This window comes from Habropoda laboriosa, unplaced genomic scaffold, assembly GCF_001263275.1.
Source record: "Habropoda laboriosa isolate 0110345459 unplaced genomic scaffold, ASM126327v1 scaffold148, whole genome shotgun sequence".
Lineage (NCBI taxonomy): Eukaryota > Metazoa > Arthropoda > Insecta > Hymenoptera > Apidae > Habropoda > Habropoda laboriosa.
In genome coordinates, this window is record NW_017100279.1 from 1,249,522 (window position 1) to 1,262,306 (window position 12,785).

At 49.0% G+C, this 12,785-nt stretch overlaps 1 protein-coding gene across 1 annotated transcript; it reads right to left on the bottom strand.

The window, feature by feature from the left end:
* Positions 1 to 2,818: 2,818 nt before the first annotated feature.
* On the bottom strand, positions 2,819 to 12,736 carry LOC108573564 (mucin-12-like). The gene is given in 11 exon segments (XM_017936026.1): positions 2,819 to 3,349; positions 3,435 to 3,649; positions 3,727 to 3,893; positions 3,979 to 4,101; positions 4,174 to 6,147; positions 6,560 to 6,975; positions 7,540 to 7,609; positions 7,731 to 8,045; positions 8,554 to 11,512; positions 11,514 to 12,452; positions 12,504 to 12,736. Coding segments are annotated over 11 exon segments (7,833 nt in total). The 3' UTR covers positions 2,819 to 2,927.
* Positions 12,737 to 12,785: the final 49 nt, after the last annotated feature.

The following is a 12,785-nucleotide window of genomic DNA, read 5'->3' on the forward strand; positions in this document are numbered from 1 at the left end:
CTAAGAAAATGTACATTCATAGTTCGCTATTATGTATATACGTATCGTACAATAAAAAAAGCGGATAGTCGTGACAGTAGTAGTAGTAGTAGTTAGCAGTAGTAGTATTAATAGTAGTTGTAGTTCTGGTAGTAATAGTAGTGGTAGTGGCGAATAGTAATAGTAATAGCGGTAATCGTAGTAGTCGTAGTAGTAATCGGTGACCAGTAGTAGTAATAGTAATAATAATAATAATAATTAGTAGCTGTAGTAACTGCGATAGCCCCTATTATATTGCGAGAAAGTTTTTGTTACGTGTTCCTGTCCTGCTGTATGTGTTTTGTGTGTGTATGCCTACGTATGTGTATGTGTGAAGTGTATATATATTATATACATACGGCGCGTAACAGGCGGTATTTTGTTTCGGGTTTTTTTCGCTGAAATTACAATGTTCTTCCTCGAGTTTACACTAAAACGCCGGTGTTTTTTTTTTTATCCTCATTTTGTATACCTTACAACAATTACACGTGCGTAAGTGTGTTTGTGTGTACGCCCTCTATTTTTATAATAATTATGAACAAGTGTCGTGTTCTTCCTGGCTACTTACACTATTACTTGGTATCTACTTTACATTTAAAAAGGTACATTACACGCACAGTACGTACAGTTTTATTCTTTCTCCCTTTTTCCGTTTCGATTCACCAACCACTACCTCCTGCCTTTTCCCACATATACATATATTGAATGTTTCTTCTCTCTTGCTTCCCCACTTCTATACATTTTCTTCGTTTCCGATCTCGTTTTTCTCGGTGTTTTTTACTTTTTGCTTTTTTTTTTTCTCTGCAAACACCCACGAGAAATCGTACGAGAAAACGTGAGACACAGAGAAAACCGGGGACCCTTTGACACGCACGTTTGACAGGTGACGGTTAGGTTATGTTTATTCGAAAATAGGTATATGTACACGTGTAAACTGTACCCCGTCCACGTTAATATATTCGTTTAGAAATCGTCAGCTAAATAAAACTTAAAAGTAGCAGCGCGTGATCAGCACGTCTGTCGATCTTTGTCGTCGATTAGAAAACGTTCGCAAACGGAACTTTGAATCTCTTTCTGGCTACTATACATATCGTTGAGAAATCGAATGATCGTCCTATACGGGAACGTTTTTATTCGTTGATCGACGACACTCGAACACGATTGGCTGAACGGACGACGCTGCTCGAAATCGATACAACGCATAGGATATCGAAAATACGCATACGGATATTTCCCTGAGACTGATCAGAACGATTGATAATCTTGTGTTATACAGAGTGAAATGAAACGCGTAGAAGCTTGTGTGAGGTGTTTCCCTCGTGTTCTTTTCATTCTTCGACCCTTCAGTATCGTCGTAGCACACACGCTTTTCTTGCGCTCGAAGGATATAAGTACGTAGATATATATCGATACCGTCGACCCATTCGAGAGAGAATAATCGTTCGATTAAAATGGAAAATATTGTAAATCGAGTGAGTCGACGGTTCCTTGAACACGTTCACTGCTGAACATATCGTGCTTTTCAACACTATTTGATCGTTTTAACCTACCTTAAAATTGAGGTTAACGAATAGAACTAATCGCTTATATTAACATATCGATAAATGAAACATGAAACAAACAAGAATTTGAACCGTCACATTAGCTTGATAAATGTGAGAACAAGTAGAACTAGGCAACAGTGAACGCGTCAATCGCTTTCTGTAACAGAAATTCGCTAATTCGAGGATCAATCATCGCGAGTTGAATTGAGAGTTATTGCACACACTGAACATTAAATACACGATCGATTCATTTCTCTATATTTCTCAGACCTAGTACCGCTGATCGATCGCGTCGATCGATCGATAATCGCTTAACAAGAAGCAGACTCGCGAAATTGCACATCCCAATGAAAGAAAGAAAGAAGAAAGAAAGAAAGAAAGAAAAGACAACAGAAAACGTAAATGCTTCAAATCTTTCGACTAACCAACGCTCGCTTAAATCTACACGCTAAACAACCGAATTATACTCTAATTGACTCGCTAGTACTAATTTAGGGGGGGGGGGGGGGGAGAGAAGAGAAAATCGAGGAAAAACGAAACGAAATTAACAACGTGGTAACGTGAAAAAGCCGATGACAATACAATACTACGTTTTGTTCCAACGCAACAAATCGCGATCGATGGGGTTCGAGAAACGTAAAATATAATATTCTCAAATTCCTCTCCAATCATCGATTCCCTCGACAAAAATAATCGGATACACAGCGAAAGAAGCGCGTGGACGCACACTTAGATTCCAGTGTTACGATTAAAAACCTATTCAATGAAACCTCGGACGACTTCGTTCTTTCTTCACGAGGACTACTTCACTTTTTTTTTTTTTTTAATTCGAATCGAACGTTTAAATAGAAGTGTGTATCGTACACAAGATGCTCGGAGACAGGTTAACATCTTCGTTTAGAAGCGTCGTCAAAGACATACGGATAAAATATCACTATACCCCCTGTTTAAGGAGCATTCGCCAATAAATACTGCTAATAGAACGCTTCGTCAGAATGCACTGTCACCTTCGTTCTTCCTCTTCGATCGTTTCTCTAAATGATTCTCTCTAACTCGATTCATCGCATCTTTCTCTACTAGTCCATCCGACCCCGGTTACCTAACACCTCGTCGAACGGAATCGAGGAAGAAATATCGAAACGTCGAACCACACACGTTCGACGGCACGCGGCTAAAAACAAAAGTAGACACAGACAGTTTCTCTCGCCGGTTTCACGTTCAATCCGTGGCGGCCGCTGTCTTGTTACTCTGTCGCGTTCTTGCCTGCCTGTCGCGTTTCGGCGAGACGTTCTTCTTTGGGGCTTCCTTCGCGGCGGAAGTCGACGGTCTTGCCTGGGGTGACGACTGCCCCAGCGGCGCCTCCTGTCACCTCAGGCTGATCACCACTTTCTCCACGCTCAACAGGGACCTCACTTTGTCGTTGTACTTGATCAGAGTCACCTTCGACCCTCTCACGTTGATTCGTTCGCCGCCGCTGAGCAGGTGGCAGCAACGGGACTGTTCCAAGAAATCTTGCAGCTTCAATTCTCTCATCACGTCGCGATGAGCGACGGCTGGTGGACCAGCGTGAGCTTTCGGGTTCACTTGACGCAGCAAAGCGTCTCTGCTCTTTATTCTAAGGGCGGCCATCAGGTCTTGAAGGAGCACCCATTTGTCGGGATCGTTCGCGAGGGAGAAGAGAACTGGTAGATTCACGTCGCTCACTTCCATCTCGATCTCGTCTAACTCGGGCTCCGGACTGTCCATCGGAGGATCGTCGAGAGTGTTGTAACCGGTCTCTTCTGGGTCTGGAAGTAGAATGGATTACTTAGTTTAGACTGATTAGCTTTGGTAACGAATGTTAACGAGGGAAGAGTTGCACGTGAAATTTACCGAAAATAGAAGACGGCCCGCCGAAAGACCACGGAGTGCTCGCGCGACCCTGAATGTCATCCAAGTGCTGTTCGAGGATCGAGTAGGCATCTGTGTCTGCAGCCAACATCAGTGGGGTTTGTCCGGAGTAGGTGGCTAACAGAGGATCAGCGCCGTAAGAGAGTAGAAGGCGAACCAGTTCGGTTGTACCGTTTTCTGCTGCCTCGTGAAGTGGCCTGTAATCGAACGATGGATTATACGTTACTGATTCTGTATAATTACAGATTGAAATTTATAAAATGAATTATGTTACCTTATTCCTCCGTTGGCACTTTCACTGGCATTCGCCCCATACGCGAGTAGTAATTTCGCGATCTCGAGGTGGCCCTTCGAGCAGGCTTCGTGAAGTGGAGTGTAGCCTGCGTTATCCTTGGGACTCGGCGCGTTGTTCAGTTTCTCCAGGCAGTACGCTGTGACATCCTGTGAATAGAATGAAAAAATGCAATTAATTAACTAAGTGCTTGATATATTTGCAGTTAATAAATCTCTTTGAATAAATGTTTACCGTGTAGCCAAGTCTGGCGGCGCGATGCAGCATCGTTTCACCAACGCCCTTCTTGATCACCCAAGTTCTAATTTCCGATTGGATGTCAGCCACGCACTCTGGACTGGGCCTCGTCAGCACTTGCTGCAAAACAAACATTCTCCGTTAACCATTAATACTTCAAACATTTAGATTTCTAAAGTATAGAAAACATACCCTCTTCCTTTCTTTGGGCAACGTCTCGTCCTTCTTCAAAGGTTTCTTCTTCTTCCGAATGTAGTCGAATCCAGAGCGAAACTTTCGCCTGCTCGTCCTCAGCTTGAGCTTCTTCTTGTTAGGAACTTCCGACTCATTCGTCTCATCGTCCAGTTCGTTGTTCTCCGCCTCGTGAGCTTCGTTCGTCTCCTCCTGCGCTGCCTCCTCTTCACCTTCGGTCTTCAGGTGTTGCAACTTCTTCTCCGCCAAAGATTTCAACAAATCTTTCTTCCTTTTCGCCAGCAACAGATGATGCTTCGGGTTCATGATCGACTTGTGACTCCTCAGGATTCCAGCGTTCTTCAATCGCGACACCACCTTCTGCTTCAACGTTCTCTCCTTCGCTAACGCGTTCTCCGGAGTCTCGTTCTGCGAATCGTCGTCCTGAGAGGTGTCGTCGTGGTTCTGCATAGGCGGAGCGGAAGCTGGCCTATCCTCGCCGAACACTTCTCTAATAGTCGCCTGTTTCTTCAACACTCTCGTCTCCGTTCGCGTTCGACTCTTCAGCACCAGCGTGGAGAATTCGTTCGGCAGGGCGTGATTGTTTTTAAACGTGTCGCGGAAGTTGTTCACCGTTTCTTTGCGGAAGTAGCCGAGCAGGAACGTGTCCGTCACCTTGACAGGCTTCAGAGACTTGTTCTCTTTCATCGGGGACTTTCCTTTCGACAATTTCGAGGTTTCTATCAGAGGTATCAAGCTTGGAGTAGGAAGCAGTTCTGGCTCGTTGCTACCTTTCTGCAGCGTCTTGCCACCTGCTTTGTCCAGCTTCTCCTTCTGTTTCTTCCTCTGCTCCTTTTTACTAGTACCCACCCTCTGAGCTAGAACATCGACGATGGAACTGCTCTCGGACTTCGAGTGCTTCATAGCCTTCGGAGGGCACGAGATCGTCGTGGAAGAAGTGGCCTCCTCGTCGTCTATCTTGCTCCCTATTCCAATTCCAGTCGTACTGAAACTGTAATTCGACTCCACGTCGCTGTCCACCAGTTTCTTTCTGCTTAGACAGACGTCAGAACTGTCCATAGAGACCGACAAAGCTGGAGAACCAGGGTCTAAGTCCGGCAACGAGGTGGATAGCCTGTGAAACCTCGACGGTTTCGACACAGTGATCAACCTAGTTGGCATTCTCAGAGATTTCTTGTACACGTACACTTCCTCCTCCCATCCAGGCCTGAAATCGCTGCCGTCACCAAAGAGAGGCTTCGGTTTGCCTTTCTGAGAGCTGGCGGAAGTCTTCGAGGTGGAGGATTTCGACTCTTTTTCAGGTTTGGCCTTCTGCGGCGTCGTGTCCCTCGATCTGAGCTTCATTCCTTCGGGTTCTGTGTTATTGGCGCAACGTTTCCTCGCTCTCAGCCTGTCAGCCACCGAGGAACCGTGACCGAACTCTGTGCTAGCGTCGCTTTCTTCGCTGGAAGATTCACTGCCGCTGGATGACTGCAATTTAATTCTACTTCCTCTACGAACCCTCCTTTTCCTGCATATTATCTCGTCCTCGCAATCACTGTCGTCTTTTTTCATCTTTTTTTTAGCTCGTCGAATCAGCGGTACCTCGTCGGAATCGTCGCTAGAATTCTTCTCGTCCTCGTCTTCTTTAGGTGTTTCTGGTTCAGGCTTGATATCAGTCACCTCGACCTTCACCTCCTTCATCATAGAAGCTTCGTCATCTTTGCTAGTTTCCGGAGACTCCTCTTTACCGTCCAAAGGGGAGTCAACGTCCTGCAGCTCCTTCTTGATGTCTTCCGGTTTGATCTGAGACGTGTTGGCGTCGGACTCTTTGCTGCTGTCGTTGCCTGTGTCGTCGAGTTTCGAGGTGATGGTGCAGCTGACCTTCTTCTTGCGACCACGCTTCTTCACCACGTCCCCTGTACGAAGCTGCTCCATGAACTTGTCGCAGGTGGTGGACCAAAAAGTGTCCACTTCGGTGATCTTGTCGTTCTCCTGAATAAGTACGATCGAAAAGAAAAATTGAATTCTTTGAAAGAGAAAAATCTGAGCTCTTCAAGGTCCATAATACATCGTCGACCAAACGTGGAAGTGAAAAGTTTACACTGCATTTCCCGCTACATACTGTCCAAGGAATGGACATGGAAATGAAAAATTTCATTGAAAAATCTGAACTCTTCAAGATCCATAACATAATGTCGACGAAACAAGTGAGTGACAAATTTACACAGCATTACCCATTAAAAAGAAAAATATCAAAGTGGAAAATCTTATCTCGATGTTATCGAAAACAGAACGCGACATATCCCATCGAATACGGAAAACGAGAACTGGACCGCCGAAGGCCGTTCGCCCGAACAACACAAGTGAATCACGCGAGAAACAACCTTACGCAAATAACATTTACCTTCAGTTCTATTTTCACGAGGTCCGACGATGAGGTCATGCCCATGCACATGGCGTCGTTTAGGGGAACGGGTGGCTGTACTTTCGACAGCTGTTTTCTGTCCCTCCGCATCTCCTCGAGCGTCTGCCGTTCGAGAACCGGCATCTCGCCCTCGGAATCGCTCTCCCTGAAGTCGAACACCGACGTTTCAGAGGAGCTCCGGAATCCGCTTGCTCTCGCGGGCACGCTCGAGGCGATCGCGGGCGGTGGAGCCGGTACTGGAACAGTCGCTGCCACTGGCATGTTTTCTTCTTCCGTTCTGGAGAACAGCCGTCTTCGCGGTGGTAGACAAGCGACCTTTTCGCGCGTCAACTTCGGCGGACTACCTGCTGACGAGCCGGATTGGGGAGTCGAAGTTGAGGCGGCGCTGTCTAGTTCTAGAAACGATCATTTTCAACGTGCAACTGAAGAATATCTAGGCAAGGAGCAGTGAACACGAAAATTATCTCCACTGGTACATTGAAAGTGAGAAAAAATTGAGTGAACGACTGAGAAGGAATAAATAAAAAAAATTACTCGAGTCGTTTAAAGAAAATGTGGATGATCTTCGTTTAACATGACTTTTCAGGGATTTTTATTCACACTTTTTCTTACTTTCAATACCAGTTCGAATAATTTAGATGTTCATTACAAGTGAGACAGTAGATTAGGCCTTTATTCAAGAGAAGCTTAAAAAATAACGAAGAACGCAACAGCACGTTGATATCAGAATACAGAAAGTGTGAATTGACAACTCTTTGGCCACATTCCACTAGCAGAAAAAAGAATACGTTTTCCTTCCACCGGTATCATAATTCAGTTAACAAAACATCCTCGAAAATATTTTCCCAATTCTCTCAAAATAATTGTTACGCATCTCGAAAAGAATCGTTCGAAATAGTTCCACGTCTGAGTAACCTTACAAAATTTCAATCAGATAGACGAAGAAAATCTGAAATTACCTTTCGGAGTTGACGAGGCATCCTGGGAGGGCAGAGCCGTCGGTTTCGTCCCGAATTGCCCGGTTCCCACCTTCAAGAAACACACGCACAGAAAAATAAGAAACAACGATACATTAACAAAATCCCCCTCTGCCTATGGTGTCTACCAAATGGACGAAAGAAAAAGAAGCTACCAAGTTTCTCCCATTCACCTGTTTAAGTTCCGCCTTAGTTCTGATTTTCGCTGCTAATATGGCGGCGAGGCCGTCGTCTTTGTCACGGTGAATCTGATTCTCGGCTCCTCGGGGTCCTAGGAGTGCTTCCTTGCCAGGTAGCGTGGCGGATGAATTTACTCTCGAGCCATACAAGCTACGGGGGGCCTCCTGAGTGATCGAGTCTACCGCTCTCGGCACATGGAACTTGTAATGGGGCGGCGTGTTGCTGTTTCGTTCCAGCAAGCTCGCTGCCGTGAATGGTGACAGGTTGTGTCTTCCGATGTTCGTTTTGGGCTCGACCGGTGCAACAACCTTTGGGAATAGCGAACACAACAGCGTTACGTCTGATAACGGACAGCTTCCGACACTCTAACGCTACATTACGCCCCTGACGTTTATGATCGCTCAATAAACGCACGGGGGGGCGCCAAAGAAGAGGCTTTAACACACTTTCACCGTGCAGCTTGATCTATCTGCGAGTGTGGGAAATTATGATCGGTGGCTGTTTATCGAGACACTCGAGTTTCGGTGTGAATCGGTAACATTTGACCTGGTGAAGAAAATTTTGATAGATCCCCTCGGGGATATTAAATACCGAAGAAATTTGGAAGTACACTTCTGAGTGATTCGAAGGTTAATCACTCTAAACGAAGCTTCGCGAAGGCTCAGGGTCTACTTCGATGCAAACAAAAAATAATTTATAACTAGACTGTGGATATTTAAAATACGAAAAATACTTGAGAGCAACGTTAGAATCTTTGAAGAGACACAAAAGTGCCGGGGTACATTAAATTTCGAACGAAGAGTCGTTAAAACACACCTTATTCTGGAAACTCTGCTGACTGTGGTTCGCCAGGATAGGCTGTTGACTGTTCATTTGCTCCTCCCTCTGCTGTTTATTCTCCAAGCTGTTCCTCAACAGGCTGAGCACTCGTTTGTCAGCACCGGTGTTGCTCGGCGGTTCCGTGGGCTGTCCGCCGGAAGTGGCACCAGGCGGGGCCAGTCCCCCGGTACCTTTCTGCCTGTAGCTCTGATACGCGGATTGTTGCGCGGCGTTCATCGACTGCGGCAACGAGTGAACGTTCGTAGGTTTCGCGATCACTGGATGACTATACGGCGGTGAACTATGTGTGACTTTAGGCTCCGCGTAGCTCCTCTTATCACAGTAAGCTTGCTGATATCTCGTCGATTCTGACGACGAGTAACCACTGTCCGATCTCTGCTCGTACGTGTTAGGCGCAACCAGGGTGCCGTTCGGCAACGGAACAGGTAGATTCATCTCTTGCCTCTTCTGTTGCTCGTACAACGCTTTAGCCGTCGACAATCGTTGCTGAATCCACGTGTCCAACCTAGGCTGTTTGTTCATACCTCCGGCACCGTAGATCGCCTCACCGGGCCTCTTAGACGGGGTTCGATCTCGCTGCGTCGGCGGTGGTTGGCTGAATTTACTCCTGCTGTCCAGGTAATACTTGGACGGGTCGGACGGGTAATCCTGAAGAGGCAACGCTGCCGGGCCTATCCTTCCAGGGTCGACCATCGGATACCTGGAGGATCTCGAGGCAGCTGAATCGTTCGCCGTGAGATAGGAGGACGAGGGAACAGGCGGGGGAGGCGCTGGCGCGGTCACCGCGTCGTACACCTGCGTGGTGGGCAGTGAAGTCTTTTTAAACGTGGACATGTGGGGCAGTGGAGCGGTATTATTAGGATGCTGCGAGGAAAGGGACTGCGGAGGCGGAGCGTACAGCTGCTGCGCCGTCGAACTGCTTCGTCGTTGAAGAGTATTATCGTGGTGAGGCTGTTGGCCGTGATGGTGACGCAGCGGCGTGGAATTGAAGTCCGGCAGGAAGTCGACTTTTGGCGCGCACACTGTTTGCGGCGTCGACGTTCGAACGCCGCTCGTCGGAGGTAGATTTCTACCGGCGTTGCTCGCGGACAATCGGTTGTCGTACGCGGGATACGGAGCTGGTTGAGGAGGTGGTTGCACCGGCGGTGGTAGCATCGTTCTCGAGCCGATACTTCTCGAGGAGATCACCGTAGAACTGCTCACGTGTTTCTCCGTTGAGATCGTTTCGATATCGTCCTGCGCCGTCGAGTCTGCCGACGTTTTCACCGTCTTCACGGACAGATCCAAGGGAGATTCTCTCTTTCTCACCCCGTTCGTTTGCGGCGGAGGAGTGACCATGGAAGTAGCAACGGTGGACTGAACGTTCGACGTCGTCGAATTGTGATAAGGATACTCTTTGTATCCGTAATCTTCGGTAGGTCTTATACTAGGCTGATGGTGATAGGAGGATCCCGTGCGATTCGTTTCAGACGTCTGATAGCTGTGTATCGTGGTAGCGGGAACGGAAGATCTAGCTGTGGTGACTCCGATCGAGGTAACCGTGGTGCTACTAGACGAATTGCTGCCTTGATGACTAGGCGCCATGGTGGTTGCGTACGTTGGATAACCGTGTTGAGCGGTGTATCGGTTGTAAGAGGAATTGGTGACCGTTGTGGTCCTTCCGTTCACCGGCATTGCGTGATTCATAGCCGGCAAAGACACCGGGTATTCAGGCACCCTTTGAGGCGCGGCCATCGAGGAAGTGGGCGGCGTAACCACTGAAACTTTGTTCGTTGTGCTGGCCGAGTATCCGCGTTGCCGTTGCACCGATTGCACTTTGCTCGCGGTTTCTCGCCTGTTGGAATGATAGGAGGACAGAGCAGCGATCGGCGGAAGGTTGTGCGTGTTCCTCTGAACGGACGTCTGAGGGGATCGATAGGAGCCGTACGGCGGTTCCATCGGGTTTCTCTTCGAATCTGCACCGTTGTACGTCACCGGTTTACTCGGATGTTGATAACCCGTACCGTTGGTGTTTCCGCTCGCGGAACAGATCGATTGCGCCGCTAGTGGACCGGGCATAGCCATTTGCTGGACGTACGTTTGACTTTGAGATCGACTCGACTGTTGATAGTAATTCGGTTGAGTGTGCGACGACGGAGGCGGCGGCGGAGGCGGTGGTTGAGGATTCTTTTGGAAGGAATGATACGAAGACTGAGGCGGTAGACCGTACGGATTGGTCGCGTAACCACCGGTGCTCGGTTGGTAATGCTGCGACGTAATGGGCAGGCTGTACGAATGAGGGGTGGACGTGGCCGGTGGTGGTGGTGGATAAGTCGGCGAATGCGGCTGAAAGCTGGTGTGCGGGGAGGGTGTGTGATGAGGAGAGGCGTGAGGATTGTGCAGCGTGGACACGTGAGGAGATTGTCTGTGAGAGGGCGAGGGGGTGGCATGATGAGGAACGTCATGGGGAGATGCGACAGGGTGATAACCGGCTAACGCTGGGGGTGGTGGTGGCATCTGATTCGAGCTCGTCGACGAGGACGCAGAGGACGCTGCTCCGTGTACGATCATCGAACGACCAGCGTACGAATTCTGTCCGATCGAGTGCGGTGGCGCGTTTATTCGACTAGAAAGCTGTTGTTGCTGATGTTGCATCTGCTGAGGTGATTGTTGAGATTGTTGTTGTTGGGCATGATGATGATGCTGTTGCTGCTGCTGCTGTTGTTGGTGTTGAGGGGGGATCATTGTTCCGGCGGATGGCAGGTGCGACGAAGGAATGTGCGCCGGAAGATTCTGATAGGACGAAGACGACGTAGACGACGAAGACGATGAAGGAATGTGAGTCAAATTGCCGGCGTGACGGGGGCTGCTGTTGCACGGGTTCATCGATGAACAGGACGGAGACGAGGAGACACGCGAAGAAACGTGCGATCTTTCCGAATGCGACGGCCTGTCCACTGCTGCTGCGGCTGCTGCTGCTGCTGCTGCTGCCGCCGCCGCCGCTGTTGCCACCATTCTGCGGTTGATGTTGCGGCGCGCGATAGTTCTGCGGCGATGGCGAGCCATAAATTGAAGGAGTGCTAGCCGCTGGCTGTGCTGTTGCCGCGTTATTACCGTAGGAACTCGCTGGTGGTGGTGGTACTCGTTGCTCCTGACCGTGTCCTTGACTGGACACGGAGCTCGCGTTACTTTGCTCGACAGGAGTTGGCCTCGTCGTTGACTGTACGTTACCTGACGACGTCGCCGCTGCTACGCTCGACGACTGATAGATCGAGCTTTGGGTGAACGGGACCGGGGCGCTCTTGGTGATGTCTGGATGATGGTAACGAGGATAGTACTGTGTTCTCTGCGCTACGACCGGCGCTGTCGACTGCGATTGTCGATCGTTGGCAGTTTGATAGGTCGTTTGATGCGTCGAGGCGAGTATTTCAGCGGTGGAGAACGAGGTTCTCGAGACGGGGTTCAACTGTTGGTAGACCGGACCAGGGGAGTGTGGCTGTTGAGGCGGTTGCATTTGATGCAAATGCGGCGAACTCGGCGCTGTCGCTGTCGTCGATTGAGAATGATGGTGGATATCGTTGGACGACGACGAAGAGGAAGAGGACGATTGTTTCTGGCTGGTGAAATTCGTCACCGACGAGGATCGACTGTTCGACGGTTGCATCTCCGTTAAGGTGATGATACTCGAGGATGACGAACTCGCCTCCATGGAGGAGCCTTCATCGCCCGGCCTGGTATCCGGTACCTCGACCCTGGTCGGCTGAGGAGGATAAGGTTCGACGGATGGGCTCCAGAAGCTGCTGGAACTGGTCGCGGCGTTATCCACCGACGACGGTCTGACGTCGTCGAGATATCGACTTGTTTCTTGTTCGTTGTTTCCTCCGCTGGAACTCGAGCTGTTGTTGCTGCTGTTGTTGCTCGTATTGTTACTGTTATTCGAAGTCGACTGCGACGGTAACGATAGTGGCGGTGGTGGTGGCGGTGCGGGTGGTGCCGGAGACGGAGGAGCCACGGACGAGGCGGTTCCATGGTCGTGCGACGACGATGTAGACGAGGCTGAGCTCGTTGATGTCGCGAGATTGTGATCCGCTGACACGGTCGCACCACCTGTACTTGGTACGGGCAGTCCCTGGAAGTACTGGCGAGCCCCCTCTAATACGTTCGTAAAGCTCACATCCATGTCACGCCGACTGCTGGTCTGCAATCAAAAACAAATCGTTGGTTAATTG